Raw genomic sequence first — 20,875 nt, forward strand, 5'->3', positions numbered from 1 at the left:
GTAAATTCAGGTATTTGAATCTATTGATCCAGTATACGAATATGAAAAATACAATTTGTTACCAACAGGGTATGCTGGCCGAACTGAACTGCCCGACAATCTGAAGTCCATGTTCCGACCCATTGCCATGGTGGTTCCTGATTCCAACCTCATTGCTGAAATCATTCTCTTCGCTGAAGGATTCGGCAACACAAAGGTGAACACCTGTTTTAGTCTGTTGCTGAGAATACATTAATTGTCTTTTTGGTTTAAATTTACCTTTGTTGTTATTTACTTTACTCTCTATCATATTCCATAATCTACATATTGCTGCTGAAGTAATATTTCATGTCTTAAGGTTGTTGTTGTTGTTGTTGTTTTTTTTCAGTGATATATATTACCGTAGTTAATTTATTTATGTCATAACATTTACTGGCAAAGAAGTAGCAGGCATACACCATGTTTCAGGGGGATTTTTTCACTGCTTTTTAATTTGATTTTTTTTTAATGAGATCAACTACATTGTAGTTGATTTACTATAACATACCAGACACACCCAGGACCAAGTAAAATGTCCTGTTGTAAGAGGTATTTGGTTTAGAGAGGTTACATTCTGTACTTATTTGTAAAAAGGGACTGTAAAAAGTGTGGTTTTGAGGGAATTCTGGTATACAGAGGGTTCGGTTTTGAGAAATTTCACTTCATTTGTTTTTATACCATCTGTGGGTGGAATATACTTTAGTGGTAAAATACTTAACTGATTTGCAGTGGATCTTAGGATCAATTGCCATCAATAAATGGACTTGAGAGTGTGTCGGTGGGGGGGAGGGGGGGGGAGGATTGACTGTCACAACTAATATATCAATAGCAGGTGTCCTGTTTATGGAGCTATTATATAAAAGATCCTTCATTCCTTTGCATTAGGTGTAGCATGTATGTCAATATAACCATGTTATATACCATAGTCTAACATGCTGAGATGAGGTGATGTTAAAAAAAGATTTTATTTTCCTTTCCTCTACCCCCAGTTACTGGCGAAGAAGGTGTACACGATGTACTGCCTGGCCGAGCAGCAGCTGTCTCACCAGGACCACTACGACTTTGGCCTCCGCGCCCTCGTGTCTGTACTCAGGTATGCAGGGCGGAAGAAGAGAAGCAACCCAAATCTGTCCGATGAAGAGGTAGGCAGAACTTTCATGAGAACAAGTCCAAATGCCTGCACCAGTTTTTACAAATGATTCAGCATATAAAATGTCTAAAATAAGAGTTGTTAGGTTTCATGTCTGTCTGTCTGTCTGTCTGTCTGTCTGTCTGTCTGTCTGTCTGTCTGTCTGTCTGTCTGTCTGTCTGTCTGTCTGCCTGCCTGCCTGCCTGTCCTGTCTGTCCGTCCGTCCGTCCGTCCGTCCGTCCGTCCGTCCGTCCGTCTGTCTGTCTATTCGTCTGTCCATTCGTCTGTCCCACATATAAGGCCAGTATTTTTAAATTATTAGGTTTACGAACAAGAACTTTTGTGTACAAAGGTAGGAGGAAGGGAAAAAAAACCCTGTTTGGGGTGTATCAGTAGGGGTAATTTTTTTTTTTTAATATGGCACTTTGATAGATGTGGATTTTTTGTAACAAAATAAGATTGACAAGGCATCTCTGTGCGCAACCGTGCGGTGCATAGAAATTGGAGCGAAATAGCGAATCGGACCCGAAAGAGAGCGACTGAAGACGAATTAACAATTCGTATCTACAACGGTATATTTATTGACGAAATAAGTGTTATTTCTCACTGTTACCTTACGAAATGTGCCACAATAGACTAGAATGGTCACCCTTTTTTTTTCTTTAGAGCTATTTGTGGAAGTCGGTAGCCAAAAAAAAATGTAATAAAAGTGAAAAATACGACTTTTTTTTTTTTTTATTTGAGCAAAATTTACGTCGGTGGGTTCGTAAACTGAATAAAAAAAAGAATACTGGCCTAAGTTTCCGGATGGTTTTTTCACAATGCCTTGATATATTGAGCTGAAATGTTGTGTATAGCTATATCATGTACTGTTACAGATCACCTTTGACGTTTATGGCTATTTATTAAGTTTTGACAGAGTTATGGCCCTTGAACTAAGGAGATACCAAAGTGTGTTTTCCCTGACCATTTTTTTTGCAATGTCTTAAGATATCAAGCTGAAATTTTTTATATAGCTTTATCATGTTCTGTTACAGATCAAGTTTGATTTTCATAGCAATTTACCCATTTTCAGAGTTATGGCCCTTGAATTTAGGAAATACTCAAATTTGTTGGGCCTGGTAGGGGACATGTATTGCTTTAGCAGTACTCTCAGAATGCTTATTTTAACTTTAAAGACTTTCCTGTATGTGTTTTTTTAATACGTTGTTTGGTTGTAGATGAAATTTTTTATTACCATAACAAAAGATTACATGATTGTCTAACCTGAGGATAGCTTGTTACATTAAATACTAAGACAAGGACTTTTGCGAGTGTTATTTAACACTAATTCATTTGTTTGTTCGTTCATGTGTTTGTTCGTTCGTTTGTTTGTTCGTTCGTTCGTTCATTCGTTCATGCACTTTGACAAATTTTGACCAGCATTTCTCTTACTTTACTTTAATCTTTCTAAAAAAAATTACAAAAATGTATCCATTAATTTCTTAGATTTTAGGATACATAATCTCACCATTCATACCCTCTGGCTGAAACCCTGATTGTGTGACACTCATATTATTTTGATCACACCTCTTTAAACTGTGTTTTTACATACTTATATAAGTTTTATTTGTGGACTTACCTTAGTTTGACACACAATAGCTGATGTGTTTTTTAATGCTGATATGTCGTTAAGCAATCATTCGGAAATAGTTCTTAATCTTGACAAATGAGAGACTGTGCATTGAAAAAACATATAGGAAATAATGAAAATATACTGGAGAAATGTCCTAATTGTTATCTTCTTTTACACCACAGAAATTTTGTGTGAAAACATGCTAAACTTTTAAAATGTTTTTTCAGATCTTACTGCTGTCGATGAAGGACATGAACATTGCCAAGCTTACATCGTCAGATCTGCCTCTGTTTAACGCCATCATGTCTGATCTCTTCCCCGGGATCGAGACTCCAGCTGTCGACTATTCCAAGGTAAGCATTCTGGATTTTTTAAGAATCTACATTTTGTAAAAGCTGATGGGAGTGACAGGTGTGTGGTACTGGTACGGATAACCACAAGAGACAAGCACCTATTGTGGCTGGAGAGACAGTGAAAGAAGTTGAAAGATAGGAGGAGTTGCCAGATCGGGAAGAGATGAGATGGAATTCAAAGAAGTAAAAGGAAATGGGGCAATGGGATTAATACAAACTGTTATATTAATTTCGAACCGAGTGTCTGTCAGCACGCTTTCTTAACTATGCTTAACTGAGCTTCCATTTTTTTTGTGGAAGAAAATTGACATTTTGTGTTTTTAAATGTTAAAAAAGGCCCCTCTTTTAACATGCAGTGTACCATGACTGATATATATATATATATATATATATCAGTCATGGTACACTGCATGTTAAAAAAGGCCCCTCTTGTAACATGCAGTGTACCATGACTGATATATATATATATATATATATATATCAGTCATGGTACACTGCATGTTAAAAAAGGCCCCTCTTGTAACATGCAGTGTACCATGACTGATATATATATATATATATATATATATCAGTCATGGTACACTGCATGTTAAAAAAGGCCCCTCTTGTAACATGCAGTGTACCATGACTGATATATATATATATATATATATATCAGTCATGGTACACTGCATGTTAAAAAAGGCCCCTCTTTCAACATGCAGTGAACCATGACTGATATATATATATATATATATATATATCAGTCATGGTACACTGCATGTTAAAAAAGGCCCCTCTTTCAACATGCAGTGAACCATGACTGATATATATATATATCAAAAGCCGTGTTATGTGCTGTCCTGTTTACCGAAGTCTGCAATTTAAGAGCAATTTTGTGTTTTTAAATATTAAAAAAGGCCACTCTTTTGACCAATGTACCATGACTGATATATATATCAAAGGATGTGTTATGTGCTGTCCTGTCTGCAATTTAAGAGTTAGGCGTGAATTATAAAAGATTTCCTTTCTCATTCACTATAACAACTGTCCCAATCTTACCATATTCCAGACACTTTATGTTAGCTGAGTAATCAATGTTAAGGACGTCCGTTAAACAAAACCTTCCTGTCCTTTTTTGTTTTGTTTGTGTACACTGACCGTGCGCCATATTTTGGTGGAGTGTAATCATCTGAAGCCAACGAGAAATTATAAATTTGGCAACAGGCATTTTTTTGGAATCTTCAATTCCATCCTGAATTAATTTTTAAGTTTTCAAAATACTTTGATTTGTATACAAAATTAAAAAATATACTTACATTAATATTTGTATTGTATTGTATTGTCCAGACAGCTCTTTACACTGTTTTTTTTACATAATTGTATAAATAATATTTCCATATACTTACCTTTTTTAACATTCATTCATTCATTCATTCATTCATTCATTCATTCATTCATTCATTCATTCATTCATTCCTTTTGACGATACCCAATAGCTAATATGTATTATTGTACTGGGGTGTCATTAAACATTCATTCATTAATTAATTAATTCATTCATTCATTCATTCATTCATTCATTCATTCATTCATTCATTCATTATTATTGTACTGGGGTGTCATTAAACATTAATTAATTAATTAATTAATTCATTCATTCATTCATTCATTCATTCATTCATTCATTCATTCATTCCTTTCCTTTTCGTCTGCAGCTGAAGAACGGTATTTCCGAGGAGCTGCGTGAGAGCATGCTGCAGGTGAACGAGCAGACCGTGGCGAAGGTCATCCAGCTGTATGAGACGAAGACGTCGCGTCACGCCGTCATGATCGTCGGCTCCACGCTCGCTGGCAAGTCCGTGGCGTGGAAGATGCTCCAGGCAACGTGTACACGCCTGTGCAAGGCTGGCGACCCAAACTTCCAGATAGTGAAGGTGAGGGTCATTTTTTTTTAATTGATATGTTCATTATAGCGGATCTGTGAAGTCGAATCTAATATAAAAGACACTTGTAATGGCAGTTAACTGTTGTTAGTCGACTGGTGTCAGAATGTTCCCAACTGATGTCGAAATGTTCCTGACTGTTGTCAGTTGACTGGTGTCAGAATGTTCCCAACTGATGTCAGAATGTTCCTGATTGTTGTCATTTGACTGATGTCGGAATGTTCCTGATTGTTGTCATTTGACTGATGTCGGAATGTTCCTGACTGTTGTCAGTTGACTGGTGTCAGAATGTTCCCACCTGATGTCAGAATGTTCCTGATTGTTGTCAGTTGACTAATGTCAGAATGTTCCCAACTGATGTCAAAATGTTTCTGACTGTTGTCAGTTGACTGATGTCAGAACGTTCCTGACTGTTGTCAATTGACTGGTGTCAGAATGTTCCTGACTTTACAATTCACAATTCACAGTTAGAATGTTAGAATGTTCCCGACTGATGTCAGAATATTTTTGACTGTTGTCAGTTAACTGATGTCAGAATGTTCCCGACTGCTGTCAGAATGTTCCTGACTTTCAGTTTGACTAATGTCAAAATGTTCCTGACTGTTGTCAGTTGACTCGTGTCAGAATGTTCCCGACTGATGTCAGAATGTTTTTGACTGTTGTTGGTTGACTGGTGTCAGAATATTCCCGACTGATGTCAGAATGTTCCTAACTGTTGTCAATTGACTGATGTGTCAGAATGTTTCTGACTGTTGTCAGTTGACTGGTATCAGAATGTTCTCAACTGATGTCAGAATGTTCCTGACTTGTCAGTTTTCTGGTGTCAGAATGTTCCTGACTATTGTCAGTTGACTGGTGTCAGAATGTTCTCGACTGATGTCAGAATTTTCCTGACTGTTGTCAGTTTTCTGGTGTCAGAATGTTCCTGACTGTTGTCAATTGACTGGTGTCAGAATGTTCTTGACTGATGTCAGAATTTTCCTGACTTGTCAGTTTTCTGATGTCAGAATGTTCCTGATTGTTGTCAGTTGACTGGTGTCAGAATGTTCCCGACTGTCAGCTGACTGGTGTCAGTTGACTGGCATCAGAAGTTCCCGGCTGTTGCTAGTATATTCCCAGCTGTTGCTAGTATGTTGCCAACTGTTGCTAATATGTTCCTAACTGTGAGTATATGATAGCCATAATTTAAGTCTTATTCTGCAAGTTGGCTATATTACTCATTTCAAATGGCTGCTATTATATTTTCACACTGTAATTTTGCTTATACACCTGCCATTTATTTACTGTAGGAGTTTCCACTAAATCCAAAAGCGCTGTCCCTTGGTGAACTCTATGGTGAATTTGATCTCAACACCAATGAATGGACAGATGGGGTGTTATCCAGCGTTATGAGACAGACCTGTGCAGGTAGGTGTTTTTCATCATGTTATATGCTAAATGTCATGAAACTTAACTGTCTTTATTATCCATATAGTTCAACACAACCGAGTTAATAATAATCATACAAAGCACACGTGTAATAACAAGTGTAATGATCTAATTTTGCGAAGCGATGTCATAACATGACGTTGCTTGTCCAGTCCTAGCTCAGACTGTGAATTTGAAATATGACGTCATTTAGTCGTTTCCTTCTAGTTGTGGCTGAAACATTTTGAGTTGGGTTTTGTTATTCATAAAGTAAACAACAACAATAATAGTATGGATAATAAAGAAATTATTACACTCGTGTGTGTATCGTACTGATTTTACTCTGTCAAGATTTATGTATTACCATCGCTCTCGCTCAGACAATACAAAAATCCTGACACTCATTTCGTAAAATCAGTACAACACACAAGCTCGTATAATAATCTCTATATATTGACTTTAAGTCATTCGAATACCTTTCATATGTTTCATTTGTGCTGAGTTGTTGTTAAACATTCTTTCATTCATTTCACATACACACACACACACACATGCACACACACACACATACAAAAGATATATTATGTTATGCAACAGAAATGTAATAGAATGTTTTAAATTCCACCCAGAATACAATTTTAGTTATTTGTATTGTATTGGGTGGGGTGTTTTTTTAGACAGCTCTTCATTTCATTTCAACTTATTTTCGTGCTTATATTCAATTAAGGTTCAAGCACGCTGTCCTGGGCACACACCTCAGCTATCTGGGCTGTCTGTCCAGGACAGTGGGTAAGTTGTTAGTTGGTTAGTGGTTAGTGAGAGAGAAGAGGGTGTAGTGGCCTTACACCTATCCAATGAGCCCTTAAGAACTTGCTCTGGGTTGAAGCCAGTACTGGGCTGCGAACCCTGTACCTACCAGCCTGATGGCTTAACCACTGTGCCACCGAGGCCAGTAGCTCTTAATACTGTTTGTTTTGGGATTTTACGAAGTTATATAAGTTTTATTTTTGATTTACGATAGTTGAAGTGTATTTTCGTGCTGAAGTATATTAAAAATTCATTCATTCATTCATTTTTCATTCATTTATTCAATGATTCATTCATATTCATTAATCAATTTTGTTTTCAGAGCACCTTGGTATATTTTGTCTTCAAGCAATGGTTTTGTTCAGATTCCATTTTCGTTCTTTTTATTTCCTTGTTTTTGTTTCAACTTTCAAGGTTATTGCTTGATGGTTTATTCTTCATTTAGCTACCTTTTGAGTTTTGTTTCCAGTTTCAAAATCTTTACTCTTTAAACTAAAATGTAACATAAATGACTATTAGCATCTTTCATCAAGCCCTACAGGTCAATCTTATGATCTTTCACTCTCTAGATGAAAGATCAAAGTACGTTAAGAAAGCTTTGTTGTAATTTAATTAGTAACAATCATTGTCATTTATCAAACCTAAACCTGAAACACTTTCAGTTTGCCAATATCCAAGTAGGGTTCAGGCATGTCCACTCCTAGCCCCATCTTTGGCATGGCTAGTGGCTGGGCTTGGGACAGAGGGTTATCAAACCACTGCTATCTGCAGTGAACTTATTTAATTTTTCAACAACAAGTTGATACGTTTACTGCAATATCTCAAAAATGTACCATACACCATACCTCTCAAAACTGGACCCTCTGTATACCAGAATTCCCTCCCTCAAAACCAGACATTTTTTTACAGTCCCTTTTTACTAAACTGAATACCATGTGTTATATAAAGGATAATAAACAAGTTACCAGTTACTATCAAATTTGATAATAATTAACTGGAACCAACTTTGTTATTCTATTTATTACCTCAGCTATTTTTATTTTATTCCCAATCACAGATAATTAAAAAAAAACTAAAAGTTCTATTTATTTTGTGAAAAAAAATCTGCAATGAATTGTAATTGTTTGCCAAATTGTGATGATGTCGTATTTAGTACCGATATAGTCATTGATTTATAAGTGCTAAATTGTCCAATGTTATTGTATGTTATATCAATGCATTATAATTTCTCAATGAGAAATTTTCAGTAAGAAATTGTGATTATCATTTCCTCAGTTATGTGTGCATGATGGGGTGATAAATTGACTTGTATATTACTGTTTTACTTGTTTGTCTTCAGCATTTCAGTTTAAAAAAAAATATTTGTATTGAATACAGTTTTAATAGTTTGCTCTTCGAATGTTTTAGTTATTTGATGTTTGATGAATTTACAAAAGGTAACTGTTGCAAATTTAATTTTGTCACAAATTTATTTTGGATAAAATAAGACTTATCTGATGTGGCATTTATGATAAAGTTATTAAATATGCAAAGCTGTCTAGGTAAGTTACACACAACTGAGGGATAAATACCTTCATCAGTTTGACCCAATGTGCATTGAATGTGTTTAATGGTTTGATGTTAGACATGTTTGGAACATGATCTTAATAGTTTAACATTAAGAATATTTTAATTTTACAAAGATGATTTTCACTGTATTTTGCAATGATAACTATTGTAGATATTAAAATATAATATTTTTAATCATCCCATTTTCCATATGTCTGACACCATATAACAGTAAATAAAATGTGTTGAGTGCATCGTTAAATAAAATATTTCCTTCCTTCCCATTTTCTCATTGTTGATTCATTTAAAAAAAAAAGATAAAAAAAAAAGATAAAAAATTAAGACATTATATTTTGTATTTGACGACTATCTTAGATGAGAAACCTGATGACAAGTGGATAGTCTTTGATGGTCCTGTGGACACCCTGTGGATTGAGAGCATGAACTCTGTGATGGACGACAACAAGATACTCACTCTGATTAATGGAGAGCGTATCTCCATGCCAGACACTGTGTCACTGTTATTTGAAGTCGAGGACCTTGCAGTCGCCTCGCCTGCCACGGTATCGCGCTGTGGCATGGTGTATGCTGATTACAAGGACCTCGGCTGGCAGCCATATGTCAGCTCATGGCTGGAACGAAAAACAGACAAGGTAAGTTCTCTTGAGAAAGTCAGAAGGCAAAATATTATAAATGTTAATTTTTTTAGAGCAATGGGCAGCAGAAGCAAGTTCATCAATTTGTGCATTTTTGCTAAAAGGTTACATTTTTGCACTTTGCTGAAAGGTTAAGTTTTTGCATTTTGCTGAATGTTTAGGTTTTTGGATATGTACTAAAAGGTTAAGTTTCTGCATTTTGCTGAAAGGTTAGGTTTGTGGATATGTGCTAAAAGGTTAACTTTCTGCATTTTGCTGAAAGTTAATTTTTGTGCATTTTGCTGAAAGGTTAAGTTTTTGCATGTTGCTAAAAGATTTCGTTTTTTGCATTTTGCTGAAAGGTTGTTTTTGCATTTTGCTGAAAGGTTAGGTTTGTGGATATGTGCTAAAAGGTTACATTTTTGCATTTTGCTGACAGTTAATTTTTTTGCATTTTGCTGAAAGGTTAGGTAAGGTTAAGTTTTTGCATTTTGCTGAAAGGTTAGGTTTGTGGATATGTGCTAAAAGGTTAAGTTTCTGCATTTTGCTGAAAGTTAATTTTTTTGTATTTTGCTAAAAGGTTAGGTTTTTGCATTTTGCTAAAAGGTTAGGTAAGGTTAGGTTTTTGCATTTTGCTAAAAGGTTAAGTTTTTGCATTGCTGAAAGGTTAGGTTTTTACATTTTGCTAAAAGGTTAAGTTTTTGCATTTTGCTGAAAGGTTAGGTCTCACTACACAGATGTCATCTGCCATTGAAATCCATGTTAAATTGCCCAACTTCAAATGAAGATTGCCAATAGAACGGGTTCTTTTTATCACTAACCACATACTCCATTGCGAACATACATTACATAAGCATTTATTTTCACTCCAAAATTGCGAACATTTCAGTCTCAGATTTTTGCTATATGACTGCACCTGGCTGTAGTACCGGTCTGAACCACCTGTTCAGCAACCCATTCACATCGACTGCCTCTTCCACTATACACCTATGTCCCCAAAAGTTAATAGGCCTACACAATGGTACAAGATAACATTGGCAAAATCCAGCCAGAAGGCTTACCATTAAGAATACAAATTGTGATAAACTCTAACCCAGAAGTGAACTGTGTAGTGAGACATATGTTTTTGCATTTTGTTAAAAGGTTACATTTTTGCTGAAAGGTTAGGTTTTTGCATTTTGCTGAAAGGTTAATTTTTAGCATTTTTCGCTAAAAGGTTATAACCTAGTTTTTACATTTTGCTGAAAGGTTAAGTTTTTGAATTTAGCTCCATTTCTGACGAGGTAAAATCTAACTTAGTCATAAGAGTGCTCACCTGAGATTCTTGTATCATAGGATCTAACCATCTCAGTGGACCCATTCTCTAATAGTTTTTTTCTCAATCAGTGCCCCACAACTGGTATATCAATAACCATGGTATGTGCTGTCTTGTCTGTGGTTAAAAAGTGATTAGTGACTGTTAGATGCATTTAACTCCTCCAAATTTTATCAAAATTCCAGTTAGATTGATTCTAGTTTTTTCATCTTTCCAGGTACTGGTTGAAGAACTGAAGCGTCTCTTTGATAAATACGTGTTGAAGATTCTCGATTTCAAGAAAGCTAACTGCAAGGAACTCATCCCCATCGCAGAACTCAATGCAATTACCTCCCTCTGCAAACTGTTTGACTGCTATTGTTCAGCTGATAATGGGGTAAAGTATTATTACAGTCTTTTTTAAAAATGTATAACTGTTTCTTATTTATTTATTTATTTTATTTATTTATCTGTGTGTTTGTCTATGTGTATGTACATATGTGTCTGTCTATATGTCCGTATGTTTGTCACCTTCCTCTGCAAATTGTTTGACTGTCAGTGAATAATAGGATATTGTTACAACAAATTGTTTTGCTCCGTATGGCACTGAATTTTTTTTGCAGTAAGTGTGTTTACTGTTCATGTGGTTGGGGTTTTTTTTCTATCCATCCTTCCATCCATCCATCCATCCTTCCATCCATCTATCCCATCAATCCCATTTACCCACCAGTCCAGTCATCCATCCCATTCACTCACTCACCCATCCATCCATCCATCCATCCATCCATCCATCCATCCATCCATCCATCCTTCCATCCATCCTTCCATCCATCCTTCCATCCATCCTTCCTTCCATGCATCCATCCATTCTATTCATCCATTCATCCATTCTATCTATTCTATCTATTTATCCATCCATGCAAGCATCCATTCATCCATCCTATCCCATCCCATCCCATTTGTCCATTCCCTCCACCCATCCCATCCATCCATGTATTCATTCATCTATCCCAATATCCATCCATCCATCCATCCATCCATCCATCCATTCATCCATGCATCCATGCATCCATCCATCCATGCATCTGTCCATCCATGCATCTGTCCATCCATGCATCCATCCATTGATCCCACCTATCCATCTGTCCATCCATCCATCTATCCCATCAAACCCATGCACCCACCAATTCATCCATTCCATCCAGTCATCCATCCATCCACCATTCCACCCATCCACCCATCCAGTGCATGTCATCAATCCCATCCCGTCCGTCCGTCCGTCCATCCGTCCATCCATCCATACTATTTATTGATCCATCCATCCCTCCATCCATGTAAGCATCCATTCATCCATCTTATCCCATCCCATCCCATTTGTTCATTCCATCCACCCATCCCATTTGTCCATCCCATCCACCCATCCCATCCATCCATACATTCATTCATCCATCCCAATATCTATTGATCAGTCCATCCATCCATTCATTGATCCCACCCATCCATCTGTCTATCCATCCATGTAACCCATCAATCCCAATTACCCACCAATTCGTCCATTCTATTCAGTCATCCATCCCATCCATCTATCTATCTATTCACCTTGAACATGCTTGGCTGCAGACTAAACGACGTACTTTAAACAAACGTCACTTTTCCTTTCATTTTAGATTGACCCATCTGATCCGGACAGCATGGTTCACATGATTGAACTGTGGTTCCAGTTCTGTATGATCTGGTCCCTCTGTTGCTCGACAGATGAGGACGGGCGTAAAAAGATAGACAATTATTTCCGTGAGATGGAAGGAACGTTCCCAAACAAGGACACCATCTATGAGTATTTTGTCGACCCAAAGAACAGGACGTGGGTGCACTGGGAAGAGAAACTGAAAGGAGGATGGAAATACAATCCATCGTACGTGATTTCTTATTTATTCAGTACACCATGACTGGTATATCAAAGGTCATGGTATGTACTGTCCTGTCTGTGGGATGGTGCATATAAAAGATTCCTTGTTACTAATGGAAATACAATCCATCATAAGTGATTTCTTATTTATTCAGTGCACCATGACTGGTATATCAAAGGTCATGGTATGTACTGTCCTGTCTGTGGGATTGTGCATATAAAAGATTATTTGTTACTAATGGAAATGTGCGTAAGCTACAACAGCTTGCTTTGAATGTGAATGTTAAACCCTACGACCTGACCAAAAGGAAAATATGTAACGGGTTTCTTCTCTAAGACTATAATGGGCCCATTGGGCTATTTCTCGTTCCAGCCAGTGCACCATGACTGGTATATCAAAGGCTGTGGTATGTGCTATCCTGTCTGTGGGATGGTGTATATAAAAGATTCTTTGCTATTAATGATAAAATGTAGCAGGTTTCCTCTCTGCAAGTCAGAATTACCAAATGTTTGACATCCATTAGCCGTTGATTAATAAATCAATGTGCTCTAGTGGTGTCATTAAACAAAACAAACTTTAACTTTAACATGATTGTTTTTAAAAGATCCTTTAAAACCCCCATTTTGATTGGGCTTGGTGATGACTGTTACTCTGTGATGACAAAGTCACTGACAACAGGGGTTTTTTCTTCTTTTTTTTCTTTCTTTCTTTCTCCAGTTAATATCTTTTAATTATTTCCCCCAAAGAGTTGTATGATGGTAATTCTAATGTTGTGGAGTCTTATGTTGTTAATTTCTAAGGTATGTACCTTTTTCTGTTGTTTGTTCTGTCTGTGGGAAAGTACATATAAAAGACTTCTTGAAAAATGTAACAGGTTTCTTCTGAATGAATGAATAAGGGCGGGACATAGCCCAGTGGTAAAGTGCTCGCTTGATGCACGGTCGGTCTGGGATCGATCCCTGTCAGTGGGCCCATTGGGCTATTTCTTGCTCCAGCCAGTGCACCACGGCTGGTATATCAATGGCCGTGGTATATGTTATCCTGTCTGTGGGATGGTGCATATAAAAGATCCCTTGGTGCTAATTGAAAAGAGTAGACCATGAAGTGGCGACAGCAGGTTTCCTCTCTCAATATCTGTGTGGTCCTTAACTATATGTCTGACACCATACAGGTATAAATAAAATGTGTTGAGTGCGTCGTTAAATAAAACATTTCCTTCCTTCCTTCTTCTCCTGAATGAATGATTTAAGGACACTTCAGCACAAAACATACATTAATTAATACATTAATTTCTGATAATGAGATGTTTTTGAAATGAAACTAAAAATTCCCAATTAAAAAAAAAACCCACAAAAATTCCCAGTCCAAGCCATGGACATCTAAAAATTCCCAATTTAAAACAAAAACACCACTAAAATCCCAAAAGTCCAAGCCATGGGCGTGAAGTCCTATTTCAGAAATAAAACCCTGTTATTGCAGACTGCCGTTCTTCAAGCTGATTGTCCCGACGGTGGACATGGTACGCTACCAGTTCCTCACCCGCTCGCTGATCACATCGAAGAACCCCGTGATGCTGGTCGGGCCGGTCGGCACTGGGAAGACTTCCGTTGCCGAGAGCACGCTCGGTAAACTCGACAAGACGTACAGTGTGCTGCACATCAATATGTCCGCTCAGGTTAGTACGGTACCTCTGTAGTCCATTCATTAACCTTCTGACAACTGCAGGCGAGATATTTCTCCCCGATGTCACACCAGTCGATATACTGTACACTGTATACAGTGCATTCCCCAGTTCATATTTCCCTGCCGTTTTACACATGACAAAATAGATAATAGGAAACGGAAGACAATTCATCTTCCTGTTTCTTTAGGATTTAAAAAAAAAAAATCAGTGAAAAATACCTTGAAATTTTTTAGTTGAAAAAGTGGTTTTCGGCAAGTATTTTCACTTCACAACAGTTGCGGCACATCACGGTCATTTTCAGGAATTGATAGCTGATTGTGACAGCTAATTTGATAATAAATTTGATTGTTTTACCAACAAAGAAAATCACCAAATATTGGGATAAGAATCGTAGTTAATTTTTAAAAAAACGTTCTGGTTAGAAAACCATTGTTATTGGGAATAATGGACATAAATACTGGACAGCAGGCCACAAATGCCCGGAAGTAAATTATTATTTATTTATTTTTTTGCCTAATTTTAATCAACATTAACTGATCTAAAAATCATAAAAATTAGAAAAACCCACAAAAATAATACTTACTGATTCACATATGAACTTTATTTTATGTATTCATAAAACATTTAAGTGAATATATGTGAGTAAAAATTATAAACTTGTACCCACTCAATGTGCTTTTTGTCAAAAATTAATCCTGTAGTCTACAGGTTAAAATGCTGAACATCAACATGTCTGCCCAGGCTACAGATTGTTGAAGCCATCGTAGACCATGTCATGTGTCGTAGTGCCTTCAACTAAATCTTTTTTAATAAAAATAGTTTAGTAAATGCAATGAAAAGAAGTCTGTTTTCTTTCTAAATTGCATAATTATAAACACAGCAAGTGAAAAAAAAAAACCCCATAAAATAACGAGAACCTGCCTGGTTTGTTTAGCAGTTGTCTAATGAATTGAAACACAATGAAAGATTTGACAGTGATTATGACTTTACTGTGACTGATCAATGATTGTCATTAATTTGAAACTAGTGAAACAACAAATATGATTGATGCATGGACCACTAAAAAAAAATCAGCCTTAAAAATTATTAAGGGTTCATGTTTCTATTCTTGGACTTTGATGAAAAGTTCACAGATTTCTTGATATTTTTTTTAAATTTTAACATTTTACAACTCTGACTTTAAAAATGAATGATTGATTATTTTTCAGACAACCTCGAACAATGTACAGGATATCATTGAGAGTCGTGTGGAGAAGCGGACAAAAGGCGTGTACGTGCCGATCGGCGGGAAGAAGCTGATCACATTCATGGACGACTTCAACATGCCAGCCAAGGATATGTTTGGGTCGCAGGCACCGCTTGAGCTCATCAAGCTGTGGCTCGACTATGGGTTCTGGTACGACAGAACCAAACAAACTGTCAAGAGTATCAGGGTGAGTACTAGTCACGTTAGGGATTTATCCAGGCTTTTTGTAGATCCAAACATAGGCCCCTTTCCAAAAGAAAGTGGCACTGAAAATTCCCAATTTTGGTACTAAAAATTCCCAATATATATATTTATTATATAACATTTAGTGAAATATAGATCTTAAAATATCAGTGATATAAAAGTGTTATCAGTCACTCAATGATAATAACACATTTTAGACTGAAAATTTCACTCTAAAATGTGTTATCATCACTGTAGAAAGTGTTATCTTCACTTTAAGAAAGCCGGAACTATTTTGCTGCTGGCATTTTAAAAATAAAGGGAAATTGCCAAAAGTTATATAATTAAAAAAACAAATTCATGTTTTTGTCAAATATGATTTATGATATAATAAATGCGACTCGTGAGATATGATTGCAAACTTCACTGGATGAGATATAAATCATATTTGACACGAAACACGAAATATCCTCTCTCTCTCTCTCCCTCTAAAAACATTTCTGGATCTGCACCTGAAGAGATATTACATAAACATGAAATGTTTTTGCCTAGATATATTTTAGTGTTGGCCAATGGAATTTTCTGTAAACTAAAAGGGAATATTTAGTTTTCAGAATTTATATTGGTGACAGTTATTGATCAATTTGAAAATTGATTAGCATATACTATTTGGAATTGTGTAGAGAGATCTGAAACTTGAATAGCTAATTGCAACATGACTACCCAATGAACCTTCTGCCAGAGTGTACGAATGGTAAAATTACGTACCCTAAAATCTAGGAAATTAATGGTTACATTTTAATAATTTTTAGAAACATAAGACAACTGCTGTTTAAAGTTTGTCAAAGTATGTGAAATGCAATGTCTAATTTAAAAAGACGTAACCACCGAGTTGGAGCACTTATGACTAGTTTTGTTTTTATAATGTACACTCAAATAATTTTCTGGCTTGAAAGCCTGTAACAATAACACAATCACTGAATCAGTTAGAATATATATGAACTTATGAAGGATTTGAAATATTAGGTAGTGGTGTTGAAACAAAAATTGTGTTTCAGACGAAAAGGTACTTTTCAGTTTTAACCAGTGTTTTCCAGACTTATCAATTTAGAAGAAAATGACAATGCCACTGTTTGTGTTTCTCTTGTAGGACATGTTTCTGGCGGTTGCCATGGGTCCCCCAGGTGGCGGGAGGATGGTGATCTCGCGACGACTCCAGAGTCGATTCAACCTCATCAACATGACATTCCCACAGGTTTGTCGTTAACTTGGGGACAGTTCAGATACTCTTTGATGCTGGGTATTAGCCTGGAGGCTATATCCAGTGGTATACAGGGAGGGGCAGATAGTCGCCAGTAAATTTGGGGGAAAGTATTTTTGTAGTTTAAAATACATCTTTTTTTTACCGTCTTGTTCTTTTAGGTTAAATATTTTCCTGCAACTGAATACTCCTATAAGCTGACTTCTACAAAAAAAGGTTGCCATGATTTACAAGGCAGCCTTTGTTTTAACTTGATGAATCCGATGCATTTATAAAGATAATAATTATAAAATAATGTTGGCATGTTGTTTGAAATCTTTTTGGTGAACAGGTCAAAACTACAGAATGTATACTATTTTAATTGGTATGGTATTTGATTTAGGTTGTTAAAAATATCTGTTAAATTTTGTAAGCTTTGGAAGCATGGAGTGTTTGATGATTTTTAAGGTTATTTTTAGCATTGCATACCCACACAAGACCCGTTACATTTTGATGCCTCCATGATTTGTATTGGCAGATCTGACCCTCCCCCATTTTAGGGAATGTCATAAAGTCCAAACTAAACAAAACATAAAGAAGGCCTTGTAAGTTGTCAAACGTGTGCCTGATTCGTTTGCTCTTTGTACAACAAAATAGTTTTCGGTCAATCAACAAAGCATTCCTTTTTTCTTTGTTTTAGGAATCCCAGATCAAGCGAATCTTTGGCAGCATGATCAACCAGAAGTTGCAGGACTTTGAAGAAGAAGTGAAGCCAATTGGTGATATCATGACCCAGGCCACCATCGAGATGTACAACAGCGTGGTGACTCGCTTCCTGCCCACACCCACCAAGATACACTACCTATTCAATCTGAGAGACATCTCCAGGGTAAATATACTGTCTGTGTTTGTAGCTTGGAGAGAGAGACAGAGAGAGTGAGAGAGATGTATGGATGGTGGGAGAGGGAGAGAGGAGGAGAAAAAAGAGAAAGACTGGGAAGGAGAAAGAAAAAAAGGTATGGAGGGGAGAGAGAGAGGAAGAGAAATGGGAGAGAAAGATGAAATGAGGGGAGAGAATAAAGGTCGGAGGGGAAAGGGACAGAGAAGAGAGAGGGGAGAGAAAGGGAGGAAGGGAAAGGAGAGAGATGAAGAGAGAGAGGAGACAAAGAAAAGGAGGGAGAGATGAAGAGAGAGGGGAGACAAAAAAAGGGAGGGAGGGAGCATTGAGTGGAAGAGTGAGGGGAGTTTAAGAAACGACGGGAGGGAAGAAGAGAGAGAGAAAGGGTAGCTGGGGATATGTGCTAAAAACAGTGTGTTTGGATTTTACATGGGTGTGAGCATGAACATTAATAAAAAACATAAATAAACAATTCAAAGCTGTCCTCACAATACTGCTTTAATATTGCAAGTGTCATGATGCAAGGTATCCATATTGTTGTAGGAAAATTCTCACAATACCAGTCCCGACATCAGCAATGTTAACAGGTAATTGTGAAATACTTGAATATTTGATTTCAGGTGTTTCAAGGATTGCTGCGAGCTCACAAGGACTTCCACGACACGCGACACGCCATGACGCGACTCTGGATTCATGAGTGTTTCAGGTACTCGTCATCGTGTTGGTTGGGGGTTTTCACTTGTTACTGCATCCTAAGCTGGTCTTACTATCACATTTCATTTAGGTAGAAGACCACTGTTATTTGTGAATCTTCCGTTGAGATTTCTGCATGCCAGCCCCTGGCATCCTAAATGATAACCTATGTTTTAAAAATAGAGAAATATACAGGTAGTTTTAGTCTCAAGGAAATTACAAAAAGGGTCATAATTATAAAGAGGACTCATTTTAAATATTTTTTGCTTAAATGTTTGTGTTACTTTTATTATAATGTGCCCAAACTGCATGATTTTGGGTGTATTTTTGACAGTGTTCAATCCCATACAAACCACGCCCAAGCGGGAGTTGGCGGATATGACACATATATTTATGGAAACTTTGCTCATCAAACCTTACAAAAACCCTCATTTGAATAAAGGTTTAGCTTTTCAGTTTTTCACAAAATCAGCTTGTTTGAAAATCACCCAAATTGATCATGCCATACTTATCAAAAGGAAAACCTGGTATATGAATACCAATACTCATTACAGCTAAACCATTTTCACTGCTGGTAAAAAAACAATTGTCATTTTTAAAAACAGCATTTTGGCTTAAGCTTAAGAATTTACTACCTATTCCAAATAATTAGCCTTCACACATGGATCTGTACAAAACCAACATTTCATTTCATTTCAACTTATTTTCATGCTTATATCCAATTAAGGTTCAAGCACGCTGTCCTGGACACACACCTCAGCTGTTTGGGCTGTATGTCCAGGACAGTGGGTTAATGGTTAGTTGTTACTGCGAGCGAAGAGGGTGTTGTGGTCTTACACCTACCTATTGAGTCATTAAAACTCACTTTGGGTGGGAACCAGTACCAGGCTGCAAACCTGTACCTAGTAGCCTTACATCCGATAGCTTAACCACGACACCAGTCAAAACCAACATACGAACCCTTTTTGCGACTGGGTACACAAGGGAGCTAACTGTATACTGCTACCTCAGACTCCATTGTTCTTACTTGGCTTTCTTCAAAAGTTCACCTTTGACACTATGACCATGTAGGTGAGACATTTCAGTTTTAACTTACACTTGAAGTTTATTTTTCAAAAGAAATATTTTGTTAATATGAAAAAAATACAGTGCTCACTTGAAGTGTAATGGGTTATAGATTCAGTCCCCTGTTGTGGATAGATCAATATTGTTATCTTTTCATTCCATTTTCAAGTTATCTTTGGCTGTTTAAATTGTACCATTATGTCAAGACAGCACATACCATAGTATTTGATATACCAGTCATGGGACACTGGCTGGAATCAGAAAGGAAAAAACAGTTGGAGAATGAGTCTAAAACCAATTACAGAATGGATCCACTGAAGGGTTTTGACCCTGTGAACCTGTGATTTACTGACAGATTCCTAATAGTGATATGTTAAAATGTGTCGGGCTGCTGTTAAACATTCTTTTCCTCCCTGACAGAGTGTTCTCGGACCGTCTAGTTGACACTACTGACAATGAAGCCTTTGTGACCATCTTGTCTGAGAAACTGGGTCTGCTTTTTGACCAGACCTTCCACAACATCTGTCCAAACAAGACGTCGCCCATATTTGGTGAGTGTATTTTTCTTTCTTTCTTTTTTCATTAATGAACTACATGTAAAATTATCATAGTTGAAGAATTCCACAACATCTGTCCCACAAGATGTCACTAATATTAATTTTGGTGAGTAATTTTTTTTTTGTTCCCCTGTTAATGTTCTGGTAAAATAATCATACCGGTAGTTGAAGAATATTTCTTTGAGAATGAATTTTGGATGTGGTGTAAATTTGGTTCAAATTTGTTCTTGTCATTTGATTTACTTTCAAAACTGATCATAAATTGCACCTCTGTCTGTCTTGATTGGGTATTGAAATAATTATATTTTTAAACCAAATAGCCATAGCTTAAAATGTGCTGAGGTGTCGTTAAACAAATATTCCTCTTCCTCTTCTCTTTTTCTCTTTCTTTCTGTCTCTCTTTTTTTCTCACTCTCCTTCACACTCTCTTTTTTTACTCTCTTTCTCTACGTCTGATTCCCTCTTTAGCTCCCTCCCCTCTCTGTCTGTCTGTCTGTCTGTCTGTCTGTCTGTCTGTCTCTCTCTCTCTCTCTCTCTCTCTCTCTCTCTCTCTCTCTCTCTCTCTCTCTCTCTCTCTCTCTCTCTCCCCCTCCCTCCCTCACTCCCTCCCTCAATCCCTCCACCCTCTTTCTGTCCCTCTTTCTCTCTTTCCTCTCTTTCTGTTTCTCCCT

The 20,875-nt window shown here is 36.9% G+C and overlaps 1 protein-coding gene across 4 annotated transcripts in view; it reads left to right on the forward strand.

The window, feature by feature from the left end:
• LOC121371891 (dynein heavy chain 2, axonemal-like) overlaps window positions 1-20,875 on the forward strand; it is a 134,692-nt gene that overhangs the window by 54,654 nt on the left and 59,163 nt on the right. For 2 of the 4 annotated variants that reach the window (XM_041498118.1, XM_041498127.1), the window contains 15 exons: window positions 69-196; window positions 1,008-1,160; window positions 2,990-3,115; window positions 4,813-5,031; window positions 6,330-6,447; window positions 7,577-7,585; window positions 9,178-9,455; window positions 10,970-11,128; window positions 12,399-12,643; window positions 14,118-14,313; window positions 15,531-15,755; window positions 16,902-17,006; window positions 17,692-17,880; window positions 18,510-18,595; window positions 20,068-20,198. In XM_041498118.1, coding sequence (XP_041354052.1) covers window positions 69-196; window positions 1,008-1,160; window positions 2,990-3,115; window positions 4,813-5,031; window positions 6,330-6,447; window positions 7,577-7,585; window positions 9,178-9,455; window positions 10,970-11,128; window positions 12,399-12,643; window positions 14,118-14,313; window positions 15,531-15,755; window positions 16,902-17,006; window positions 17,692-17,880; window positions 18,510-18,595; window positions 20,068-20,198 — 2,367 coding nt within the window. The remainder of the gene's footprint in view (window positions 1-68; window positions 197-1,007; window positions 1,161-2,989; window positions 3,116-4,812; window positions 5,032-6,329; window positions 6,448-7,576; window positions 7,586-9,177; window positions 9,456-10,969; window positions 11,129-12,398; window positions 12,644-14,117; window positions 14,314-15,530; window positions 15,756-16,901; window positions 17,007-17,691; window positions 17,881-18,509; window positions 18,596-20,067; window positions 20,199-20,875) is intronic. The other 2 variants (XM_041498134.1, XM_041498144.1) reach the window with 1 other exon arrangement.

Source organism: Gigantopelta aegis, chromosome 1 (assembly GCF_016097555.1).
Source record: "Gigantopelta aegis isolate Gae_Host chromosome 1, Gae_host_genome, whole genome shotgun sequence".
NCBI classification, from domain to species: Eukaryota; Metazoa; Mollusca; class Gastropoda; order Neomphalida; family Peltospiridae; genus Gigantopelta; species Gigantopelta aegis.